This window comes from Mauremys mutica, chromosome 3 (assembly GCF_020497125.1).
Source record: "Mauremys mutica isolate MM-2020 ecotype Southern chromosome 3, ASM2049712v1, whole genome shotgun sequence".
NCBI lineage: Eukaryota > Metazoa > Chordata > Testudines > Geoemydidae > Mauremys > Mauremys mutica.
In genome coordinates this window covers 108,007,614-108,034,319 of record NC_059074.1, presented here as the reverse complement: position 1 = coordinate 108,034,319, position 26,706 = coordinate 108,007,614, and the positions used below count along the sequence as shown (strand labels likewise).

The following is a 26,706-nucleotide window of genomic DNA, read 5'->3' as shown; positions in this document are numbered from 1 at the left end:
GTTGTTGCTAAGGTGTGTCTAGAATTGTTTCTCTGATAAAAATGAAAAGAGATTTTTTTTTTCTGAGAACCATGCTAGCCGAACTAGACTACAGATAATCCTCCTAATTAGACTATATGCTAGTTTTAGAGCATGGGTGAAAGAATTTTTAAAATTATTCTGAGAATAATATGGATCTCAGAATAACTTGGATTTTTAACATGGGTCTCCCTATCTACATCGGAAAATTTCTTAAAACTGTGCTAACATTCTTTATTAAAATACAGTTGTTGCTATCATGGTTCCAGCCACAGTCTGGACACTGAGAGTTATCAGGCTCGGGCCTCCAACTCTCCAGGAGAAGCTTCTCGCTCATGACTAGGGGATGGCCAAGTGGATCTGTCAGGCACTGCTTTACACAATAGGAAGTTACCATATTTCTCTGTCCAGTGCCAGTTATATATTTCAAGACTTTCTCCTAACTGCATTTGTTTCTTTCACAGGAATATTCAAGACAGTCATGCGTATTAGATGTCTAGAAGATGCAGGTAACATTTTTATTATGAAAAACAAAATTACATCTCTTCCTATCCTGTCCCCACTTTTCCACTCTTTGCCAATTTTTTTTCAACTCAAGTGCAGTGCTTCAGCCATAGAAATATAATACATTCCATTAGCTTCTTCCCTTCATCTTCCATCTGGTGTGGAATCCTGACTCCCTTTTTCCTTAGCCCTGTTTCATCCTGGAAATATACTATGTTCTGATAATATGCCAGCAGAGATGGTGCATTTTTCTTCCAATTCAAGCACTCTGCTTGGATGCATAAATCAGGCCCCTGAGCTTTACTTATTTACAAACAGAACTGTGGAAACCAATTGTACTTAAGCGTATCAAGTGCTGAAACCTGGTTAGATAACATGCAGTTCTAAATTACTTTTAAATATGACATGCTTAAGTGTCATAAATTTAGTTTTTAAACTACTGTTGTCATCAATAATTCTTCTTTAGAAACGTACTCTGACTAAAAGGTTACACTGTAGTGTTTTAGCTTCGATTTTAAATGCTTTTTAAAAAAAACAATTATGTAACGTATTTATTTACTGTTGACTGTTTAAAAATAATGTAAAAGGCAGTAATCTACATTTTCTTGCACAAGACAATTATGTGATCTAGTGATGAGAGCAGGTTACTGAGAGTTAGGACTCATCTCATAAAGACCATGAGGAGTCCCGTGGCACCTTAAAGACTAACTGATTATTTGGGGCATAAGTTTTCATGGATTAAAAAACCCACTTTTTCAGATACATGGAGTGAAAATTACAGATACAGGCTTAAATATATATTGGCACATGAAGAGAAGGGAGTTACCTTACAAATAGAGAACCAGTGTTGAAGGCCAATTTAGTCAGGGTGGATGTAGTCCACTCCCAATAATTGATGAGGAGGTGTCAATACCAAGAGAGGGAAAATTGCTTTTGTAGTGAGCCAGCCACTCCCAGTCCCTATTCAAGCCCAAATTGATGCTGTTACGTTTGCAAATGAATTGTAGCTCAGCAGTTTCTCTTTGAAGTCTGTTTTTGAAGTTTTGTTGTTGAAATATGGCTACTTTAAAATCTGTTATTGAGTGTCCAGGGAGACAGAAGTGTTCTACTGACTTTTGTATGTTACCATTCTTGATGTCTGCTTTGTGCCCATTTATCTTTTTACGTAGAGCAGGGGTTGGCAGCCTTTCAGAAGTGGTGTGCCGAGTCATTTATTCACTCTAATTTAAGGTTTCGCTTGCCAGTAATACATCTTAACGTTTTTAGAAGGTCTCTTTCTATAATATAGAACTAAACTATTGTTGTCTTTAAAGTAAATAAGGTTTTTAAAATGTTTAAGAAGCTTCACTTAAAATTAAATTAAAATGCAGAGCCCCCCAGACTGGTGGCCAGAACCCAGGCAGTGTGAGTGCCACTGAAAATCAGCTCGCGCCACCTTCAGCACCCGTGCCACCGGTTGCCTACCCCTGATGTAGAGAGTCTCATAAAGGACTCATTTTCAAAACTGCATGGTAATTCTGGGGGTCTCAATTTTTGAGTTTCCATCTTGAGCCATCTTAAAGGGCCCTGATTGGAAAAAATTAGGTGTTCAGAACTTTCTGAAAATCAAGCCAATTTCAAAAAGTTTAATAATTGGACACCCCAAAAAGAGGCACCTAAAGTTATTTATCATTTTTAAAAACTTAAGTCCTGGTTTCTAGTCCTACTTCTTTCACTGACTTGGTATGTGACCTTCAGTTGTCTTCTTAACCTGGTCATTCTCTGTCCACACATTCTGTTCTCGCTCCTGACCATGGGTTTTGTGAAGCTTAATTAATGTTAGTAAAGTTCCTTAATAAGCTTGGAAGACAGGCACAATACAAATGCAAATTACTACACTATTCTTACATTTTTGTATTCATCGCTCTTCCTTTTGAGAATTGTGAAACAAATTAAATTGCTCATGTGGTGATTACCCACTTGTATTAATCTGCATGTTTTTATTTTCTTCTCTTACAGGTAACTGCATTGTTGTGGAAGGGCTGAAAAGGACTTTGCTATAGTAGATCAACAAATCTCTCTCTGGATCATTCTGCATCTCAACACTTACAGTGGAAAATGTTTAAATGCCATACCAACTCCTTGCAAATGCATGAGAAACTGTTTGGGAAAGTTCCTGCCATGAACAGAATTGTATGATCATTATATTAGCATACACACTCAAATCTAATGCCTATAGACTACTGTGTGGAAAGTTCAAAAGACAAAGAGAAGTCTGTGAACTTGCAAAGGCTCTGGAAAAATGGGAGTGACAAAACTTTAAAAAGCACAGCATTGGACACACTCCATGTGTCTGCACAGCTTTCAAGTGAACTAGCACTTAAGACCTTGTGTAACAAAATGGACTCTGGGGATACAGCTATAGGGCAAAAAGCTACCTCAAGGTCTGGAGAAACTGCTAAAGAACCAACTAGATGGAGGCAAGAACATTCAGCTGTTATTAAGATGAGCACGTTTGGCAATCAAGAAATACAGAGGCAACCAGAAACAGATCATGAGCAAATTGGAAACACAGCATCAGCACAACATTTTAGTTCTGGGAAACTCGGCTCATCCAGTGAAGTTGGGCAGCAAGTCACAGAGAAGCAATATCCACAGCATCGGCCAAGCCCCTACTCATGTCAACATTCACTTTCTTTTCCCCAGCATTCATTGCCACAAGGGTTCTTGCACAACATAAAGCCACATCAGAGCTTGGAAGGCCACACATGGCAGTTTCCTGGCCACTTGCAATCAGTTGCCTCAGAGGACATATTTCCTTTTCACTTGCACGGCCACAGTGGAGGTTTCTCTAGAAAGAAGATTTCAAGTTTGAACCCTGCTTATAGCCAATATTCTCAGAAATCGATAGACCAATCAGAAGATGCTCACAAGAAAGAGCACAAACCCAAAAAGCCCGGCAAATATATTTGTCCTTACTGTAGCAGGGCTTGTGCCAAACCTAGTGTGCTTAAAAAACATATTAGGTCCCACACTGGGGAACGGCCATACCCTTGTGTTCCTTGTGGTTTCTCTTTTAAGACCAAGAGCAATTTATACAAGCACAGGAAATCACATGCCCATGCAATTAAAGCAGGACTGGTACCTTTCACAGAGTCAGCGGTATCTAAATTGGACCTAGATGCCAGTTTTATTGATGTGGAAGCAGAAATACATTCAGATGGTGAGCAGAGCACAGACACAGATGATGAGACCTCATTGCTTGTGGAAAGTTCTGACAAACTGAGCCCAGTCCCACAGATGCCACTGGACATTGCTAGCAGAAGTAACTTTCACTCGTCCATAGATGAATCATTGGGAGGCCCAATGAAAGTGCCCATTTTGATTATCCCTAAAAGTGGGATTCAGTTACCCAGTGAGAGTTCACAGTACATTGGATCTGACATGTTACAAAACCCATCCTTAAGTACGAAGTCTGATGACTCTCATACAGTTAAACAGCGACTTGCACTAAGACTGTCAGAGAAAAAAGGGCAAGACTCTGAGCAGTCACTAAATCTTTTGAGCCCACATAGCAAAGGAAGCACTGATTCTGGTTACTTTTCCCGCTCAGAAAGTGCAGAGCAACAAATAAGCCCTCCAAATACTAATGCAAAGTCTTATGAAGAAATAATCTTTGGGAAATTCTATCGGATTAGTCAAAGGACAGCACTAACAGTAGCAACAGCCAATCAGGAACACAATTTAATGGGTAAAAAGGGCAGAGTGGAGCAGCCACTACCTCTGATGAACACCAGATTAGACATCAAGATGCTTGAAGAACATATTTCTCATCTAACTCCAAATAAAGACGCACTCATTGATCCCAGTAAACTGAGCACTATTACATCTACCCAACTCTTCAGTAGTAGCAATACAGAGTCCAAACAATCGCAGACTACAACATCATCCATCAAAAATGAACTGAACCTTTACCCATTAAGTCAGCAGGGTGACACACCTGGACTTTTAGAGCCTCCAGTAGATGCTTCTCCACTTCTTAGAAGTAACTCCATGCCAACATCTTCTGCAACCAATTTAAGTGTCCCCTCATCTTTGAGAGGAAGCCATTCCTTTGATGAGAGAATGACGGGTTCAGATGATGTATTTTATCCTGGGACAGTAGGAATATCCCATCAGAGGATGTTAAGAAGACAAGCTGCCTTTGAGCTGCCCTCAGTGCAGGAGGGGCACTCAGATCCAGACTACCATGGGAGAACAGGAAAAAATATCCTTGTTGCTTCCAGCAGGTCAACAGGTGGTGAAAAAGGGTCATCCTTGAAGGAGAAGAAATTGATAGCAGGGGAGAGAACCTTCTATGACTATGATGCTTGTGGAAAGCACTACAGAAAATGGGAAGAATTTGAAACTCAAAAGCTGAACTACCGAGACTTGCCATGCTCGGGCGGGATAAAACAAGGAGGGGAGTACTTTGATTCATTTGGACAATCACAGCCAGTGCCGTCTGTATACGGAACCACATTTGAAAACAGAAAACGCAGAAAAGAGAAAAGTGTTGGGGATGAGGAGGATGTTCCCATGCTTTGCAGCAGTGGTACTGGCACCTCAGTGGGGATGCTGCCTTCAGATTTTGATCCCAAACCCCAAATTCAGGAAGGGCCAAGAATCGCATGGGATAATGCTTCCCATTGTCACGCAGACCGTTTTGAAATCTGTAGACCTCACTTGCAGTCTGGAAGCCTATCAGCTTCATTAGAAGAGTCACCTTTAGCTGCAGAACAAGAAAAGACAGCAGAGTCACTGAACAGAAAACCCCCTGGAAATGTCATCTCTGTCATTCAGCATACAAACTCATTGAGCAGGCCAAACTCATTTGAAAGGTCTGAATCTACAGAACATATTGCTTGCCTGCAGGATAAAACCTACTCGCTGTCTGAAACCTGTGAGAGTGAGATTTCTGAGTCCCCAATGAGCCCAGAGCGGGCTCAGCAAACAGAAAATGCTGATAGTGTGAATAAACCGTCTCCATCCCAACAGCCACAGCCATACCATATGCAGCCCAGACTGGTTCGCCAGCATAACATACAAGTACCTGAGATCCGTGTTACAGAGGAACCAGATAAACCTGAGAAAGATAAAGAAGTTCAGACTAAAGAGCAGGAAAGACCTGCTGAAGAATTCCAGTGGCCGCAAAGAAGTGAAACTCTTTCTCAACTCCCAGCAGAAAAATTACCACCCAAAAAGAAACGCTTACGGCTTGCTGACATGGAGCACTCCTCTGGAGAGTCCAGCTTTGAATCCACCGGCACAAGCCTCTCTCGCAGCCCTAGCCAAGAAAGTAATTTGTCCCATAGTTCAAGTTTTTCAATGTCCTTTGAAAGGGAAGAAAATACCAAGTTCATCATGCCTTCCAAACAGGATGAGTTTGGAAAACAGTCCGAGTTTTTAACTGTTCCAGCTGGTGCTTACTCACTTTCTGTCCCTGGGCATCACCATCAGAAGGAAATGAGACGTTGCTCGTCTGAACAGATGCCTTGTCCGCATGCTGCTGAAATCCCAGAGATACGAAGTAAATCCTTTGATTATGGGAATCTGTCTCATGCTTCAGCAGCTGGGGCACCTTCTGCAGGATTATCTCCATCACGAGAAAGGAAGAAATGCTTTCTGGTCCGTCAGGCTTCTTTTAGTGGATTCCCAGAGATTCCCCAGACTGATCAAAGTGTGGAACAAAGTATAAAGCAAGAGCAGATGGAACACATACACGCTGGTCTTCGCTCTTCCCAAGTTGCTTGGCATCATTCTCCCACCTCTGTGCTTCAGCCCATTCAGGCAGATGACTCTGGAAAGCAGGCTGTTGGTTCTGGTGCACAGCTTGCCCAGCAACACGCCATCCTTGCAGACAATCAGGACATTTTAAGGAATCCCTTGATTCAACAAGCACCTTATATTTTAAACAAATATCCAGCAGAGCAACAGCACCTATTTGCACATCAAGAAAAGGTTCCATTTCCCCCTCTTCCCAATGCCTTGTTTCAGTTTCCATATCCTGCTGTCAGTATGGTTCCCTTACCAGCTCAGCAACCTGTCTTATGGCAGTCATGTGCAGAACCTTTACAGAGAAACTTGCCACATCATTTTGTACAGCAGTTACAAAAAGCATATGTCAAACAACCTTTCCAAACAGAAATTCATCCTAGTTATCACCTGGAGCACGCTCAAGAGCATATTGGAAAGAAACCGGCTGAATACATGCATGCGAAAGAGCAAACGTACCCGCGTTACTCAGGAACATCTGGGCAGTATTCGAAAAATGCTAAATACCTGCCAGACCCTAGTATTAAGTCAGCAGATACCTCCTCTGATCAGCATCTACAGACAGGTTTTGACTCCCCGAATGATGGATCTGTACAGTCTTTACCAGGAACAGTTGTTCCTGTCAGGATTCAGACCCATGTGCCATCTTATGGTAGTGTCATGTATACAAGCATTTCCCAGATCCTTGCACAGAACAACAGCCCTGCTATTGTCATTTGCAAAGTGGATGAGACAGTTTCTCAAAGAACATTATCAACAAGTGCAGCCATGCAAGGACTAGGATTTAACATAGCCCAGCTATTAGGCCAGAATGGTGGGTTAGAAAAATATCCTTTGTGGAAAGTACCACAGACTTTACCACTTGACTTGGAATCCTCAATCCCATTGTGTCTGACATCCAGTTCTGACACTGCCTCTACCCTGGGAGGAAGCAAACGAATGCTTTCACCAGCAAGCAGCTTGGAGCTCTTTATGGAGACTAAGCAGCAGAAAAGGGTCAAAGAAGAAAAAATGTATGGACAGATTGTTGAGGAGCTAAGTGCAGTAGAGTTGACTAATTCAGATATAAAGAAGGATTTTCCCAGACCGCAAAAGCCTCAGCTAGTTAGGCAGAGCTGTGCTACTGAGCCAAAGGAAAGTGTGCCGTCCATGTCATCCTCTTCACCATCATCGTCCTCATCATCTCAAGACTTCCCATCTGCCAGCATACCAACAGCTGACCCTTTTCTGAGCAGGGAAAAGCTTTCCAGTTTTGATTCAGCATCTCCAGGGCACAAGTCGAGTGGCCCTTCTGAAGGAAGAGAGTCACCAGAAGAATTGGATGTGGATGAAACAGCATCAGATATGAGCATGAGCCCACAGAGGTCTTCACTGCCATCAGGAGAAATTCAGACAGAAGAACAACTGCGACAGCAGAAATTGCCTCCTGGTATGTTGGTCCAGATGGCATCCAATCCAAATGGGAAAGCAGCACGCTCAACCATCCTCCTAACAGATGGAGCAGATTTTCAGCAGATCTTTCAGTTCCCTAGTCTACGCACTACTACTACTGTGAGCTGGTGTTTCTTAAACTATACCAAGCCCAGTTACATTCAACAAGCAACCCTCAAATCTTCAGTTTATGCTTCATGGTGCATTAGTTCCTGTAACCCAAACCCATCAGGGTTAAATACGAAGACTACTCTAGCACTTCTAAGGTCCAAGCAGAAAAACACCCCGGAAATTTATTCTTTGGCTGCTATGCATAGACCTGGAGCTGGTAAAGTGACCTCATCAAGTGCATGGAAACAGTTTGCTCAGGTAAACAATAAGTTAAAAAAACCCTTTCATCTAGACATCACACCAAACCAAAAATTGAAATAAATTATGATGCATAAATCAACGTAAGGATAATGAAAAGCTGATATTTGACAGTTGCAATTCTCAATAATAAGTACAAATTGTATCTATTACAGCTTTTCTAATGTTTTGAACAGAAAATGCATCATCCCTGAAAGGTTAAATAAAGGTTCAAAGCAAATATGTCCTGTTTAAGCCTATATGATTGTCCTATGTACCTCTTTGTCACTTTTAAAACTATCCACATTGGAAAATCAAAAGGTACAACATACTCTGGGAGAGCATTCTAGGGCCATGGCTCTTGACCCCTGTTCTTCCCCTGCGTGCTCTGACAGCTGATTCAGAGTATGATTTCGGTGACAATGTAAGACAATAGAAGAGCAGGACATTTGAGGGCCTTATTTCACATGGGTCATTTAGTTTTTACTCCAGCCTTTTTCTAGTAACAAATATTGACATTAATGGGAGTTACCTGAATAAAGACTGAATAGCAACTGAATAAGGACCTCCAGATTTGGTCCCAAGTGATCAGCATACCACAGCCATGATTGGCCAGCATGATGTGGTGATGCTTGTGCTGTATCACCAGATAACGCTCCTTTAAAATGTGCCTGTTCTGCTCCTCCCCCATCTCTCACCAGATGTAAAGAGCCAAATTAATTGGCTTCATGGAATTGCATCCAAACTCAGAGCTGAATTCAGCCCAGAATGTTTAAACTATTTGAAATGAAGTGTGCATTTATTCTGTGTTCCAGACTGTAATAACACTCATTGACTTTGTTCCACAGATGAAACACGAACCATTCTTCTTGTTTGGCAGCAAACTTGAAAAGAAAGTAGTGGGGAATATTATAAAAGAAAGAGTAAAAGGAGAAAGTCATGGAGATAAAGACATTGCATCCAAACAGACTGAGCCAGTACGAATTAAAATCTTTGAAGGAGGGTAAGAAAATGCAGCTGGAAATATCAAATATAGCCTGTCATTTCAGAGTAAACAGATTTGAACTTGAACATAGATGAATTAGGGAAATTAACAGCCTTCTGGGCTCATGCCATGTTTTGTAGCTCCCCGTGCATCTCCTGTTTATATGTCAGTCATGCAACAAGATAGTAGGAAACACAGTAAAGCCTGTGTACTTACTTCCAGCTCTGCTTTGCCATTAGCCAAGGGTGCTGGAACAGTTTGTATAGTGGGGGTGCTGAGAGCCATTGAACCAAACTGTAAACCCTGTATATGATGGAAACCACTTCAAGCCAGGGGCAGCATCCCCAACACCTCTAGTTCCAGCACCTATGCCATTAGTACAACTATACTTTCTATATACATAGAAAGCATTACTGAATTATTGTCGTTTCTCTTATTTGGGGCAAAAAAGAGGATGGATGGCTAATATTTTGATTTCTTGGCAATCTTCTTGTGTTCATTGGACTCCTGGTAGACACCTTTCTGTTATTAAATGCTGTATTGTACACCAGCCTTAACAAAGAAGCTATGCATTCTTATTCTTATTCCTGGAATATTTTAGTTTTTTACTGAATGTTGACTTTCAGGTACAAAATTTTGGTTGGTAATAAAATCCGTGGTATCCATGTTTAGACGTAAGAACAATCAAATTAAAAACAAAGTTTAATCTGCTGCTGTTCAATTGATTCAAAACAAATAAATAGCAAATAGGTGAGGAAAAAACAGACCTAATAGTCCGTTGACGTAGTTTTTAGGCATATCTAGCTTGTTATGATCAGCATATTAATGGATTGTCCGTTACAGTGTATTCTCAGTACGTGCATAAGAATTGTATTTGTATTATGAAAATCTGAAATGATGGTGTTTGTATGTTGGTAGTGGTGAATGTCCAGGTATCCAGCTGGGTGGTTCTTTTCATACATGTCAGGCCCAAGGGCTCTCCTTACCCTGCAGAAGTGTCTCAGAATAACTAGCCAGTCAGGACAGGGTCACAAGGCATTCAGCAATCCATTTTGTCTTCTGTCATTTTTCAACATTTTCAGCATCCCTCTCATTAAAAGGCTTGTGGATGTGTGGGGGCAGTCTCAATCAAATAAACTTTGATATTTCTCTATAACCTGTAGCAAAAAAGGGGCATATCCTGCATCTCTCTTCGAAGACTGAGAATGTCATCTCTGAGATTGTTCCAGGGCGTGACAACCCAGGAATACCTGATCCTGGGTGTTCCCTGTGGTAGTGCGTTGTGCTACTAACCAAAAACCAGTAAACTGGCTACAAAAGAGACTTTTCAGTGACCCAAATTCAGAGGTGAGTCTAAGTTTACAAGACGTATAAAGTGCTGTTAATTAGACTCTCACTCACTTACAAGTGTGTATCTCACACACCTGCCTTTACATATCATCTCTGAATTTGGATCACCCATCCTAAGGGATTCTAAATTGATGTAATCTGTATGCTAGTGGTCAGAAGAGTATAGCTCAGCAAGAAAAGCAACTAACAGGAGGCTCTGAAAGATGTTCGTTTAAGCTGGCTACCCTATATTGTACCTGAAACTTTTTGCACCTTTGTCAGGAAACTTGATGTGTTAATTACACCATCTTAGACTTCCTTACATACTGATAAGGTCTAAGGGAATATGAGCATAAATGTGTCTAAGTGACTGTAAAGGGATATAACTTACATCATCTTACATATCACCTATGAATTTGTCCTGATATAGATCAGGTATCTTGAGACAGTTGAAGTATGGAAGAAAGAAGTTAGGTGCCTCGCTGTGTACATTGATTGCTGGGCTTTAATAATCTATGTAGACAGGCTGTATGTCTCTCTAGTTATGGGGTTTTCCCAATAGAGATCTCTTACCTGCGTAGCGACAGTGTGAAGGATGGTGATTCTGTTGTGTTAATGCATCTTCCTTGTAGATCCATTTCAGAAGGGTATCATTTTACCTAACAGTGGCATTGTTTGCAGAAGGGTAGATTCATTCCTTTCACTAGCTTGTGGTGGTGGGTTTTTTTTAAACAGATCTAATATTTTCCGCATGTCATCACTTAGCATTAGTTCATCATTATTTTTAAGAGATTCATCGTTCTGTCTGTCTTTTGTTTTATTTGATCCACAGAAGGTAGTATGAAATAAGAGCAATTCTTGTGTGCAGGCTTAGTCTTTGCACTTTGCCTGTGCAGGTTTCCTCACAGTTGTCATTCTAAAAGCATTATTACCACTGGCAGGTAGCTTGATTCAAATGATGTTATTTGAATAGCAAAATCTACTTTCCCTCACCTACGACTACAGAACCCTGGAAGGATTGGAAGTGATATTTCTCTAGGAAACTCAACAATTTTAAATTTCATTAGCTTATATGCTACATCCTACAATACATTTCAGTCAGTTACTTACAGTTTACACTGAAAGCAGGGTGGGGAGGGGTGGGAAAAAACCTTGCATCTCTTCAGACACCATGCTGTTTAATGACCTGTGCTGGATTGCAACTAGAGTTCATGGCTTGTTTATTTTGTTCTTTTATACTGATGATGAGAGAAAATTAGAAAGACAAAATAAAATGGCAGTTTGGAGTGGAACTGCATGACTCAGGGGCTTTGTGTTGAGCCTTTTAACTCTCCTGCACTGAGTTCAAATCCAGCCCAGATCAATAATGACCACACTTGTTGTGTGATGACCATGTGGCAGCAAAGGTGAAATGAGTAGAGAAGGGGGAACAAGAGGAGGGACACAGAATAGAATGTGATGTGGTTGGAATAATGAGGCAGAAAGTAGACCCTAGCATCTGAGTTTCGAATGGACTTGAGAGGGGTGAGATAGCTGGCCAGAAAGGAGATGGGGACAACAGTACGCAAGTAGCAAGACAAAGAGGGCCTGAACAAGAGCCTTAGGAGTCTGAACAGAACAAAAAAGCTGAATCTTTGAAATGTTCTGTCAAGAGAAGTGTAAGGACTTGAGCACAGCCTAGAGAAAGGACTAGTACGAGATGATGCCCAGATTATGGCAGGATGGCAGTCCTATCCCTGGTGACTGGGAAATGGGAGGGAGAGGAGAAGGATTAGTGTTGATGGGGAGAGATTAAAAGCAGCAGCTTTTAATGTGAATTTTGGATGCCTAACTTCAGGTGCCCAGATGTGAAAATTGGGTCCACATATTGGTGGATAACAGGTCAGAGATGAATAGGGAAGAATATTTTATATATGTACTGGATATTAGTCTCAGTGCCTTGAGTCAGAGATGCAGCTTCGCATATGAATCACAAAGTTTGTCTGAGAAAAAATTGATTTTTTAAAAAACATTTCAGCCCTATCACCTTAAAATGCCATATACTCCTCTAGAATCCTCTTCAATGTTAAAAGCATCTTCCATGTGGTGCCTTCATTTTTAAGTGCCAGCTACCGCTGTAGAGAATAGTTTGTGAGCTGAGCCTTCCCAGTGCCTGCTGATTTCAATGGGAGTGGTGTGTATTCTGAACTTCTCAGGAAAGGAGCAGCAGAAGGGGGTTAGGTACATTATTCTTTAGCAGCTGTACTTCCTGTAGAACCCTTAGGGTGACCATATAAACCCATATTCTGGGGTGTTCTCTTGTGTACTCCGATCAGATCTGAGCCGCTGGTCTCAAGTTGTTAAACAATAACTAAGACATGCAAACATATTCAAATTACTGCATTTCCTGAAAAGTGAATACACTCTGGGCAGTAAATACACAGTGCAGCATTTGTAGAACTCCCACTGACTACAGTGGAAGCTTTGTGCATGTAATGCATGTAGGATTGGGCCACAGAGGGCTATAAAGACACTGTTTATGTACATGTATGACTTAGAGGCTATATAATTCAAATACATTGCCCTCTTCCAACAGGTATAAATCAAATGAGGATTATGTGTATGTCAGAGGACGTGGGCGAGGAAAATACATTTGTGAAGAATGTGGGATTCGCTGCAAGAAACCAAGCATGCTCAAAAAACATATCCGCACTCATACCGATGTACGGCCTTATGTATGCAGGTTGTGTAATTTTGCCTTCAAAACTAAAGGTATTTGGCCTTTTCTACTTGAACCCTTCCCCCTCCCTCCACCAATTCCTTAGTTATTTAGCATCCAAAGTTCCAATCAAAGAGGAAACTTTCATCAAAATTAGATGGTTTTATTTATGAACATGGGACTCCATTAAATATATTTTCCCTCATATCTAAATGATTCAAGGATTTATGTGAGACTGTGAGACTCCTTGCATAACTTAATTTTAAGAGCTGGAGGCTCCTATCAAGCCCATTTGTCTGCAGAGGAAATGTAGTGGCATAAGAACAGCCCTTGCAAATACTACTTTATGCTAAAAATGTTACATGGTGCAAGTTTTAATTGCTGCAATCTAAAATACTCCGGGGGGACTCATGGGTAGTGGCATAATGCAGAAGCAGCGTTTCAGGTGCAGAGGAAAGCATGCCTTCATGGTCTTGTACAGTGGTTCAGTTTCAAGTTTATAAATAATGTACAAATCCACAGACTCCCAGGTGGGCCACTCCATCCACAGTTGCATTAATTATGAATAGGGATCTGATAGCTTGTGTTCACATGTATTTATCAGCACTGAAAAAAAAGCATCCATTTGTCACCCAGAGGCCATGGATAATGATATACATTGGAATTAGAATTTGCTTTGAAACTACCTCTTTTTTTAAAAAAATCTATTTCTTTAGCAGCATTTTTCGTGCGTATATAACACGTGCGAGTCTCCTCCTCTCCATTTTTAACATCCTTTGAATACTGGTTAAACAAAAGGCATCTGAGGTCAAATCCACTCTCTGGGCACAGCCTGAGTAATTGGCCCTGCACTGAGAATATTCATTGTGTAAAAGGGGAGTGATCACAGTGCAGCTGCATGGCTGCTACTGCAGACTTAGAGCTGTAGTAGCTTCTTTGGCTCTAGTACCTCTTCTCCTGCCATAGGGAATAACTGGTGGTTATGCATAGTAGCAGCTCCACCAACTACATCTCTTCAGTCTCATTCTCTAAAATTTGCTCCGTTTCCATTCAAAACCCCCTGAGTGTGCTGGAATGCAGGGAGTCCCAGTGGAGCACAGATTCATATATTCCAAGGACAGAAGGAACCTTTGTTCATCTTGTCTGACCTCCTGTAGAACACGGGGAGTGGATTTGTGGTGTAAAGGAGCAGTGGAGTCCTTTATGGGGTCTGAACATCCACCTCCTTTGCCCTGTGCAGTAGACCTCCACTGGCTGTGGCATGGGCCCTTCACGCCTGCACAGTGCGTTGACAGAAATTATTCAGAGACTGGTTTTGATGTTGCATGGCAGCCTTTAGGAACTGTGAGCCAGGATTCCTGAATATTTCACATTGAAATAAATTGTGTCTGGTGATTAGAGGACAGGACATAGAGCCAAAACTTCTAGATTCTGTTCCCTGCTCTGTCATGGAGTCACTATGTGGTTTTGGGGAAGTCATTTAACTTTACCATGCATCTGTAAAATGGGTATAAAATACTTGTTTCATAGGAATATTATTTATTCACTGATATTAACCTTGTCCACTCACTTCTCTAACATCTGTCTTCATGCCTTCTTCCATGGGGACCTCTACACCTGGACTCATTCATTCTCTTCTTTTTCTTGAAATCATTCCTCAAGGCCCACTTTTTCCATAATGCCTGCAAATAATTAGCCAACTAATTCAGAAAAGGTCATGGGGCAGTCAGCTCTAGCTGAGGGGCATTTTTAGTGGTTTATTTGTCACTTCAATATAGATATATATAATACTTATTAAAATATGTGCATATTGGCCCTAGTGCTGCAATCTGCACCATTTTCTACACTGTGATTATACCACTGGAGAGGGGGAAAGCAACAACCTATTTCAAAACTATGTACATGAACCTGATAAATCATTTTTACAGTGTATCCTGTCACTATATTTCTTTCAAAGGATATGTTGTTGTTGTTGTTGTTTCTTATGTATATAACAGTAGTGACTCTGTTGTGCTAAGCACTATACAAACACAGAGTAAAATACATTACCTAATAAACTCACTTTCAAAGACCCCAATCCTGCAATAAGCGCTGTGTGGGCAGGCTTCTGCCTGTTTGCCCACAACCAATATCCTGCTTGAAATCAGCAGTGGAGCTCCTCGCAGGTACTGCCTGGTCACTCATTGTAGGAATGGGTACTAACTTAAGATAAGAACCTACAAGGAGGTATAACAGACCAATAGAAGGAGTTGGTATTTGTAATCCCTGTGTAGTACCCTGACTATCCAATTATTGGAATGCATTTTACCTTTGGCATCATGATAGAAATGAGTCTTGAGGAGGGATTTGAGGGAGGCTAGGATTGTGGCTTTAAAGATGAGCTCAGAGAGGATGGTCCATGCATAAGAAGTAACGTGGAAGAAAACATGAAGTTGCATGTGGAAGAAATGAACGTGCAGGCAGCTGAGACTGGCATTTCTGGCAGGGAATAGGAAGAGAGGGGCGGTATGATAACAGAGGTGCTGGAACAATTTGTATAGTGGGGTTGCTGAGAGCCATTGAATCAAACTGTAAACCCTGTATATGGTGGAAACCACTTCAAGCCAGGGGGTGTGGTAGCACCCCCAGCACTCCAAGTTCCAGCACCTATGTATGTTAATATACAAGAGGAAGATGAGTAAGAAGGGATTAGGTTGGAATGGCCTTCAAAGTACTTACAAGAATTGTTTAATTGGTATACGTTAGTGTTCATTGCCAATTATCAGCTCTCGGAAATACCGCCACTATTTTGCTGAAGAGAGAGGTTTATATAAGCAGTTTTGGGGAAGATGTAAATTCCCACACTCATTAAATTACACTGGCTCTGATGGGGATTGAGTTTGAATGAGTCAGTTCTGCTTGTTTTTTAACCTAAACACCCTTCTATCGATTAGGCGGGGAAAAAGAAAACAAAAACTGACTGGGAGAGATTTCTTCGCTGATGTCAACTAATTAGCATCATCTCTGTACCTTTGATAGGAAATCTGACAAAACATATGAAGTCTAAAGCACATATGAAAAAATGCCTGGAGCTGGGAGTATCAATGACATCTGTGGATGATGCCGAAACGGAAGAAGCAGGTATGTCACAATGAGTTAATTTAGCTGGAGTGGCCTTTAGAGTGTGCAGATGACTCGTTACATAGTGGATGACACCAGAGGATAAGTTAAGAATATTTTCGGGGTGGTTTTATTTTAAAAAAAGGTCTTTTGAGTATCTTATTAAAAAACTGTAAGCACAAAAATAAATCTGACATATTTGTTTGAGGTGAATTCTAATTATTTAATACTACAGCAGCTGAGGCTGGAAAAAAATTCTTACCATTTAAATGTCTTCTGTGTCCGGTCCAGTTCTAGTCTGTTGGGTATAAATGTTCTGAGGTTAATAATGTCCACAGAGGATGAACTTCACCCCTGTGCACAGGCATGGAGGATAGGCTTTGGGCTGGCCTTCTCCACAGGGGTGAATTTCACTCAGGTTGATTATGGGGTTTTATATTATTATGAATATTCAGAACAGCAGTTTAGTTTCTGTTAAAGATCTGACTGAGCAACCATTCTGCACCGAGAACATCCAGTGATGCCAAAGGATGTTCTAAGTATGGAATGGGTGCAGAATTGGACCCGAAATGTGTCTCTGTGCATACTTGATTGACTTGCCATGATTATTTCAGAAAACATTGAAGACATGCACCAGGAAGCGGAGAAGAGTAGTATGGCAGGCATATCAAAAGAACACCAGTTTTCTGATGCTGAGGAATCGGATGGGGATGATGGAGATGACAATGACGATGATGAAGAGGATGACGATGATTTTGATGATACCCAGGGAGACTCAACACCAAAAACGAGATCAAGAAGCACCAGCCCCCAACCCCCCAGATTCTCTTCACTATCAGTGAATGCTGCAGCAGCGTCCTATGGGGCTTCTCCTGACAGTTCCATTTCAATGGGACACTCCTCCCTGATCAGTTATTTGGTTACTTTACCTAGTATTCAGGTTACTCAGCTTATAACACCAAGTGACTCATATGAAGACTCACAAATGACGGAATATCAGAGGTTTTTCCAGAGCAAAAGTACTGATTCGGAGCCTGACAAAGACAGGTTAGACATACCTAGTTGTATGGAGGAGGATTACATGCTTTCATTAGAGCCCACCTCATCTCCAAGGGACTTCTCACCTTCTAGCCGACAGTCCTCACCAGGGTATGATTCTTCGCCATATAGAGATAATTCACCAAAGAGGTATTTAATGCCCAAAGGGGATTTGTCACCCAGAAGGCATTTATCACCAAGGAGGGATATTTCACCCATGAGACACCTTTCCCCAAGGAAGGAAGCTGTGTTGAGAAGAGAGTTATCACCGAGACGAGATGTTTCACCAAGACGTCATTTGTCACCTAGGAGACCAATGTCACCTGGAAAAGATGCATCTGCCAGAAGAGAACTGTCTCCAAGGAGAGAGAGAAGATATATGGCCTCAGTTAGAGCAGCATCACCCAGAAGGGGTCTGTACCATAATCCAGCATTGTCTATGGGTCAATATTTACAGTCTGAATCCGTTCCATTGGGACATGCAGTAAGTATGACATAATATTTTAATTGTTATTATCAAAGCTAGTGCACTATTTAACTTGTACAGAGCTTTTAAAATAACTTTGTAAACTTGCATGCTGGAATCACTCACCTAAAACTTCTATAGAGGAGGAAAGAAGAGGCTTGGAGCCTCATAAAAAACCTGAGGAAAGAACATTGGAAACTATAGTAGATATGGACCAAGCCACGACTTTGACTCAGCCACTTGCAGTGGCTTGGTACAGAACATTACAGACTTGGGGCCAGATCTCCAGCTGGGGTAAATCAGTGTAGCTCCACTGACTTCATTTTCAGTGGAGTTATGCTGATTTTCACCACCGGAGCATCTGGCCCCTCATTAGCTATTTTACATGTAAAATGTATTTTACCGAGTGATGTACGGTTGCTCCTATGGCTTGGTAATGAGATTCGTAGCCTTTCACCTCCGGATTGCCAGCTGGGACTCAGCCCAGGCTAGTAGTGAGTATGGCCCTTTACACTGCAATGTAATGTACAGAGGTACACTGCTGAAGCACAGGTGAAATAAACAGAAGTACTGATATAAATGAGACTCCAGATGGGAGCAGGGAGGTGTCCATATGCACCACATTGCAAGATTAGGGCCTAGAAGTTATCATCTGATGGTAGTGTTTACATCACACAAACCCCCATCACACTTGGCAGTCACACCAGTAACACAAAGGACTGAGTGGAAACTGAACTATCTTCAAACTCAGAGATGCTTCATCCCAGTTAGTCTGTAAGAATGTTGGTGGGACAGTGGGAATAAAATTTGCACTGCCGGTCCCCATGCTGTACCTGCTCTGTGAATGGCTTTCTAAAGCTGTCAGTTCAGTATCTTTCACAAGCCCTAACATTCGCAAAGCTCCCAGGTGTTACAGTAATATAAGTCAGAATAAATAGTATTTTTCACAAATCTATTTTACTTTGTGATTTAAGGAATCACTTCATTTTTGTTTAGGATGCTTCTTTTGATCACAAGTTTTCATGTTGCCTTTGCCGTCTTGCTGAAATTTTATTTGGAATGCTGCTTTCATCCACACCTGTTGGTTCAATATGGGCAGTCAGTGACAGAACTGTAGCTCCCTTCCTGGGACAGTCTGGCAGTGCTTTCCTCATCTTCCATCATCTGTCTTGTTTGTTCACTACAATTATGATTCTTCCCTGGGAATGGCAAGAATTGAACTGTGGACTCATAAGAGTAGCAATTTCTAAACTTTGGAATTGATTCCCTAGTGTACTTTAGCGCTCCCACAGGACATGGAAAAGGACACGCAAACCATTTTTACTGGCAAAGAAAAGGATAAATAGTTATTCATTTAGCAGTCATAGTATCTTGGCATTGAATGAATATTGTATGAGACCCCACAGCTGACGTTGTTATACTGTGAAGGGAGAGCTGTTAAGTCCCTTGAATGACTAAATATCCTGTATATGAGACACTTCCATTGGCATATGTATTCCTGGAGGTGTAATAAAACTGGTGAAAGGGGATGTGACAAACTTCCCCATGGGCAACATGACAATTCTTGCTATTATAGTTACACTGTGCATTCTGTGCCTAATCCTGCAAGGTGCTTAACACATTCTGAGAGGTGCTTAGCACCATCTGTTTGCTCTTTCAGAAAGTGCTCTGCGCCTTGCAAAATTGGCTCCTGAGACCTCAGCATTTCTGAGATAATGTCAGACCCATTTCAATAAAATACATATAATTCAAGTTGTAATGAATGGCAGTAATTCTCTGTCATCTCTCATGTTTATTTCCTTCATATTTTTGGATCTAAGCCTAGACAGGACATCAGTATGACTGGGCTAATTTTAAAACTCTTTAATCTAGTGGAGAAAGTCATGGCAAGACCCAATGGCTGAAATTGTCTGGCTTCAACTTTCAGATTAGAAATTAGGCAGAATTTTTTAACAGTAGATTCTTTAACCACTGGAACAAACTACCAAGGGAAATGGTGGATTTTCCATCTCTTGATGTCTTCAGATAAAGACTGGATGCCATTCTGGAAGATATGCTTCAGTCAAATACAGTTTATTGGGCTTAATAGGGGTAACTAGATAAAATGTAATGGCCTGTGATATACAGGAGGTCAGACAAGATAATCTAATGATCCCTTCTGACTTTAAGCTCCGTGAACCTAAAATCACACACTTCTGAATATTTTTTAATCTATTCTTATTACAAACAACACCTGAAATGACTATAACTGAAAATATTAGAGGGGGGGAATGGATTATTTTTCACTTTCAGGATCTGGTAATTAGAACTTAATTAACAATTTTGCCACTGATGCTGAAACCAGAGGAGACTCCTGTTCACTCCTGCAAAGCTGTGCTGGCTCCACAATCCTAATATATATATATATATTTATATATATATATATATATAAAAAACACTTTTTCATTCCTATTATATATATATAATCTGTAAAACAAGCCAAATTCTGAATACACAGAGTTATCAGATCAGTTGAGTAAGAAGGGACTAACTTTGTCTGCTCTGCATTGATGTTAAAACTTCCATGGCACTTTTTATATGAATAAGTATTTGTTCTAGTTTCCTGGCCAAAAATGTTCTTTCCCCATTGTTCTACTGGGCTTTGATTGGCTGCCACCCTCCATTTCCGATTGGCTGCATTTTGGTGGTTCTTTATATATACTTTAAAGTGCCTTGGGATTAAAGCACTATATATCTATGAATTATTATTTCTATAAGAAATTTAAAAACCTTAGAAAGGCAATTATTTTTATAGGGCCTACAAAAAAGAAAAGATTTTTATGTGCCTTCTGCTGGCTGTACAATAGCAGTTAACTAACAAAACACTAACTTCAAAGTAGGTCTGACACTACTGTGAAGTTGGTGCACAAGTTAAATTGCTATCTATCTTGTACTATAAAGGCACAACCCTGCATTAGGGGGTGTTGGGGCTGTGCTGTGGTGGGATCGTCGGAGCATACACTGCTCGGTTGACCTTTAAAGAGGTTCAATATCAGATCTGCTGGCCAGTGCAGGGAGTCCTTTCCCTTCGTTCCCCTTTTGAGGGGGTTAGTACCACTAGCACTGGGCAGGAGTTGAGTGACCCAGAAGGGATGGGAAGCTGTAGTAGAGGCAAGATTCACACAGAACAAGATGCATGCACACAACTCAGGTACAATGTAAGGCATTGCAGCTGATGTCTAGCAGTTTCATTTCTGAAGAGATGTCTGTGCATAATTGAGGGCACCCCTTTATTTCATCTTTCCTTTTAATTTCATCCTAAATGCAGATAGGCCTGAACCAAATCCCAGCCTGTACTCTCCCAGACTTCGGAGGTTAGGGGGATTCAGACTGTGAACTTGCATTTGAATTTTTCAGCTGGACCTTGTTTCTATAATGGTTCAAACCAGAACCCTTCATTTGAACACCCATGAGCTTTAGAATCTGGATCCAGATGTGAATACTGTGACTCAGGACCCTGTATAATTCTAAGTACATCTAGGACACTGCAGGCTCTTAAACAATTTAGCAGCTCGTATCATATTAGTAGTTTCCATAGGAGGTGGACAGGCTGTTTGCTGTCTGTCTGCCCTATGAAATTGTTGCAGGATACAACAGGGAGAAGTTATTGTTTACAGATTCTTAGTCCATTAGGGGTTCTGTGTTCCTAGGTTCGTTCTTCTAAGAATTAGTTTACTCTGCAGCCCCTCTGTGTTGCCATTGCTCTGTTTCTATTTTGGTCAAGTCTTTGTCCGATGTGGTCACGTCAGAGACCATGGATTGGGAAACATTTAAGAGGACAGTCAGATTGAGAAACTGTCTGGCAGACCAAAGAAGGAAAACAAATTCAAGCAGCTGTGCTGAGGGACCATGAATTTCTAAAACAACGGCAGGCTGAATCTCTAAAGCTCGTGCACTAGAGAACACTGAAATAGTTATGTCTTTCTGCACTCTCAGCCTGGTGCTCTGGCAATTCCATTTTATTCCTCAACTTCCGTATCTCACTGGCAGCATAGTGAGCTGCTGCTGTGCTTACCTAGGACAGGGTTTTTTTATAGTGTTTAAATGTCTCACCCTTATATAGGAGAAACCCTGACATAGATTATTCTCTGAGTTTAACCTATCTCAGGTCATCCTGAGACATGAGAGGGAGGGATAGCTCAGTGGTTTGAGCATTGACCTGCTAAACCCAGGGTTGTGAGTTCAGCTCTTGAGAGGGCTGTTTAGGAATGTGGGGCAAAAATATGTCTGGGGATTGGTCCTGTTTTGAGCAGGGGGTTAGTAATAATTGGAGATATACCTGTCTCCTAGAACTGGAAGGGACCTTGAAAGGTCATCAAGTCCAGCCCCCTGCCTTCACTAGCAGGACCAAGTACTGATTTTTGCCCCAGATCCCTATGTGGCCCCCTCAAGGATTGAACTCACAACCCTGGGTTTAGCAGGCCAACGCTCAAGCCACTGAGCTATCCCTCCTAAGGTCCCTTCCAGCCTTGATATTCTATGTTGCTATCCCTCCTGCCCCAGCACTGATTTATATCTAACATGACAAAGCTGCCATGCAATGTGAGATTCATCCATCAGGTAGCACAAACACTGAATCTTTCATTGTCCCCTAAACCAGTTCCCTGGTATAGGATCAAATGGTTGGTTAATGCCTTGGGAACTAGGATTTCCCAGTGAAGTGCTGATGCTTAATGCATTAGCTTTTTGTGGCACAATCTCCAGACTGCCCATACCAGCACTGTGGTTAGCTGCACAGCTCTTGAGTGGTTAATAGTCTTATGATCACTAACCCCTCCACTTTAAAGCAGTGAATAGGATTGTAGTCATTTGATTCCCATGAGAGTCCCTGGAAGCTGTGTGGATAAATCCCACATAACATTATGCAAATGTAGTCCTACTTTTCTTCCATTACTATTACTCTAGCCACCAATAAGCAACATGTAATCATCAAATAAAAAACAAATGGGAGAAATTAAGAGACCAAAAAGGGGGCTCCAAGTGGCTGAGGATGTGGTTAGTACGGACTGGAGGTGAGCTTTTCAATTCTGGGTCGCTCTTTCAAGATAGGACTCGGTGGAGAAAGACCAAAAGTCAGTATCTTATGATTGCAGTACAGTGGCCTGTGGAAAATCCCTCAATCCCATTCCAAGTGGATAAGTGTCTGTGTCACAAAACCACCACTTCAACTGGCAATCAATTGGCACCCTTCTTATTATTATTTCATATTTATATTGGAATAGTGCCCAGAGGACAAAATCAGGATTGGGCCATCATTGTATTAAGCGTTGTGTGAATACTTGCCATTTCTGCATGGAGGCCAAGGATTTAAACAGGCCTGGAAATAGAACTATCCTTTCAGCAGAGAAATGGTGTGGGGTGAGGCACATTGCTAGGACACTCTGGGGAAGCTGGCTCTGATGTTACCTGTGTCATACCTGTTTTGTGGAACAGAGGGTTTTATTCTTCCTAGCTTCAGCCCAGCAGCCCAGCACCTTTTGCCAGAACTAAAATGTGTGTGTGGGGGGGTAATTTTTCTTATACTAAAAAGTGTATTTCCCAGCAGTAAGGCGCTGCTACCAAATGCAGGCTGCCAATACCAGCACTGTAGGAATTTTCACACTTTGCAAGAATAGGGGTGTTGACCGTGAGGCCCCAGCCTAATTTCACCCAGGGCAATAGATTCTATCTCCCTAAAATTCCCTCTGCAGTTTCAGTTGATTATAGTGTTCTTCATTTGCTGACCTATAATATTGTATGTTGGAGTCGTGTGCCATAAAACAGCTGCCACATGTCACCTCAGAGGAGACGCCTTTCAGTGCCGAACAACATGAACCCTACATATACCTTATGTCCCTGGTTTAAGCAGATAGTAGAGCTTACAGAGTGCTTAAGAGATCCATTTGGATGAAAGTTGCTATATGAACAGGTGGTCATTATTTTACACGCAACGCTTAAAAGAGAAATTGGTAGGTTTGGAAGCTTCAGGAGTGATTCTGCTGACCACGTTGTTGTTTTTCTGTTTACAGAGAAAAGGGTTGTCTCAGAGTCCTTACTTCAGTGTGTACGGAGAAAAAGGAATTTCGAACCATCATGGGTCTAGCCTGTTCCCTGAGGGTCCTAATGACTATGTCTTCAGTCACCTTCCATTACACTCCCAGCAACAAATCCGAGCACCTCTCCCCATGATGCCCATTGGAGGTATCCAAATGGTCCATTCAGTACCTATGGCCCTATCAGATTTACATCCTCCGTCCATCGTGCCCCTGCAGAGGGAGAGCTCTGAGGAAAAGCAAAGAGTAACTTCAGAAACCATTACAAAAGAATCCTATGTCATTTCTAAGCACCATGAGAAATGTACCTCTCCTCACATTTTGCACCCAGCTGTTCCATCCAATGTATCCTCCTCTCCATTGCTGAAACAAAGCACTTCAGAAGACAGTTTTATAGCTACAGAAAGAGAACAGGAGGAGAACATACAGACTTGTACAAAAGCCATAGCCTCTCTGCGAATCGCCACAGAAGAAGCCGTTCTGCATGGGGCAGAGCAGCTGCAGAGGGCTTCTGAGCCTTATCAGAAGCCCTTAGAAAGTGCACATTTTAGCATTAAACACTTTAGTGGATCTGAGCTAGGCCAGGCCTGTGCTTCAGCCACCCATCCTGACTTGCACAGTGGTGAAAAGGACAGTTTTGGTACATCACAGACTGCATTAGCTCATTCCACCTTTTATAACAAGAGCGGTGTAGATGTCAGAGAGTTAGGCTTTCACAGCAGGAAAGAATCTCCATCAAGCACACAGGAAAGAAAAGATACATCATCTGAGAAGAGCAAACTGCATTGATCTGAGATGCCTGGAGACTTTTACCCATACATTTATCCCCCACCCCCCACCCCCTTTTTTTCTAGAGGTAGAAGTATTCAACTTTACAGCATGCCTGTCCTAAGTTACAGTTGTTTGCAATTATATATACTTTTGTTATATCAAAAGAATTAGATAAAATGACAAGTCATCATGAGCCTGACCAAAATGAAATTTGAAATTCTTATTGGGTCTGGTACTTTTAAATTGTACAGATGTTTGTGCCTTTTCTTTACTTTGCTTATATTCTTATAAGCATTTTTTTAGCCGTAATTTGTACATATTTTAGAATTTGTGTATCTGCTTTGTAATAAATGTAATTTCTTTCCTTTTTTGGACACTTGGATCTAAATGATGTAAAGCAAAACAGCATCAGTATATATGTGAGGTTGCACTAAAAGCATATTTTTATATGATTAAAATTGAAAAGCTTTTATGTACAGCTCTGATTCTGTAATACTAATATTTATTTACTTTGTTTCATAAATTGTAAATTTTTTTCTTAATGTTGTGGATTGCTTTTCTATGTGAAGCATGGGATTTACTGTTGCGTAATTAGAACAAAAATGTATATTGTAAACAAGATATTTAAACTAGAGTATCTTATCTTATTCTGCACTTATGCATTAGTTCAAAAAAAAGATAAAGGATGTATCAGCGAGTTCTTAACTCTTGTAATTTTTTTGTCTCTTGTTTGCTGGATTGACTATAACTTAAGTGCTGATTGTGATTTTAAATTGATAGTACCGTAAAGCATTAAAGTAAAACAATGTGCTATTGTGACTTTTTTCAAAGCTTTATAAAACAGTTATAAATATATTAAAAGTATTTGGTCTTATGTGAACATGTTGATCTATATATTCTCCTTTAAAAAAATGGGAAAACATTCCACCCCATGTAAATATGTACAAGTGCATCACTGGTACAATTATATGTAACGCATTTGGACACTAGGGGTTTGATCTGCTCTCATTGAAGTCAATGGGAGTTGTGCCATTGATTTCAAGGAAAGCAGGATCAGGCCATAGGTCAACACATACCTATACTGGAGTGTCTTTAAAAACGAGGTGACAAAGCACATCTAAGTCTATAGAACTTGGTTGTCGGCTGGCCCAATGGCTTGGCAAGCAGTGCTGTGCGCTGCGTGTGGGAGACCCAAGCTCGGGAGTGACTTTGGGTGTCTCTGCACAAACTGATGGTGTGGAGCTTAGCTGGATTGCAGAGGGGTCACACTTGGGGTCTAGAATGGTGGGAATGGGGGTGCAGGGAGAAAAGAAGATGGACACTTGCTCTCGAACACCAGCAGCTGGTCAATCCCCACAGTGATACTGGTTTCAGCTTTAGGGGAGACTACCTGTCCTCCCTTCTGACAGGAGGAAGAGCACCACAACTGTAGTCGTCAGCCCTCCTGGCTAGAGGGAGAGCACTCCAACTGCGGACATCCGCAGAGTTCAGGGGCAAGGAAGTATTCTTGTTCTTCAAGAATATGGCATCTTTAGGACACCATCTGGATTGGTGTTCAGTCAGGAGTAACCCCTGCTTATATGTTTGAAGGTGTGATGGGTTACCACTGCCACCAGCACACACACACACACACACACGAAAAAAACCAAGAAAAATATGGGTTATTTTTTGTGCTATTTAGTATATTATAATTCTGTGAAACCAAGTTTGTATATTGAATTACAATACAATTAAGGAGTGTTCTTTAAAAAGAAATAAATATACAGTTATGTGAATGAGATGTCTACTTTTCATGTGTTCTTTGAATTTTCCAAGTTTATCTGTGAAGATTACTTAGCATGATAGTAAATTATCTGTGCCATCTATTCCTAAACACATGGCTTAGTAACCAGTAGAAGGGGTTATGTGTGGGTGCAACAGCTGAAAATGCGGATCGCACTGTGCCCTCCTACCAGCTACCATCAGAGTACATCTTATTTTCCAACAAATAAGCAGGTCCCCAGTTTGCACCAGCTGAGGATCTGCCCCATTATTTCCATTGCAGTGCATTATTCCAGGTACTTATGGGAGGCTTACCAAGTTCTATCCATGCCAGGAACTGGCTCATCTAAACCTGAAGAGAGGAGAAGCAGGATATCTAGTTGGAGCCACGATG

General features: G+C 41.2%; 1 protein-coding gene across 1 annotated transcript in view; it reads left to right on the top strand.

The window, feature by feature from the left end:
* HIVEP2 (HIVEP zinc finger 2) overlaps positions 1-26,326 on the top strand; it is a 180,427-nt gene extending 154,101 nt beyond the window's left edge. Inside the window, exons 3-9 of the mRNA XM_045010764.1 lie at positions 483-527; positions 2,521-8,115; positions 8,943-9,097; positions 12,984-13,159; positions 16,125-16,226; positions 16,820-17,727; positions 23,757-26,326. Coding sequence (XP_044866699.1) covers positions 2,731-8,115; positions 8,943-9,097; positions 12,984-13,159; positions 16,125-16,226; positions 16,820-17,727; positions 23,757-24,569 — 7,539 coding nt within the window. The 5' untranslated portion in view covers positions 483-527; positions 2,521-2,730 and the 3' untranslated portion in view covers positions 24,570-26,326. The remainder of the gene's footprint in view (positions 1-482; positions 528-2,520; positions 8,116-8,942; positions 9,098-12,983; positions 13,160-16,124; positions 16,227-16,819; positions 17,728-23,756) is intronic.
* Positions 26,327-26,706: the final 380 nt, after the last annotated feature.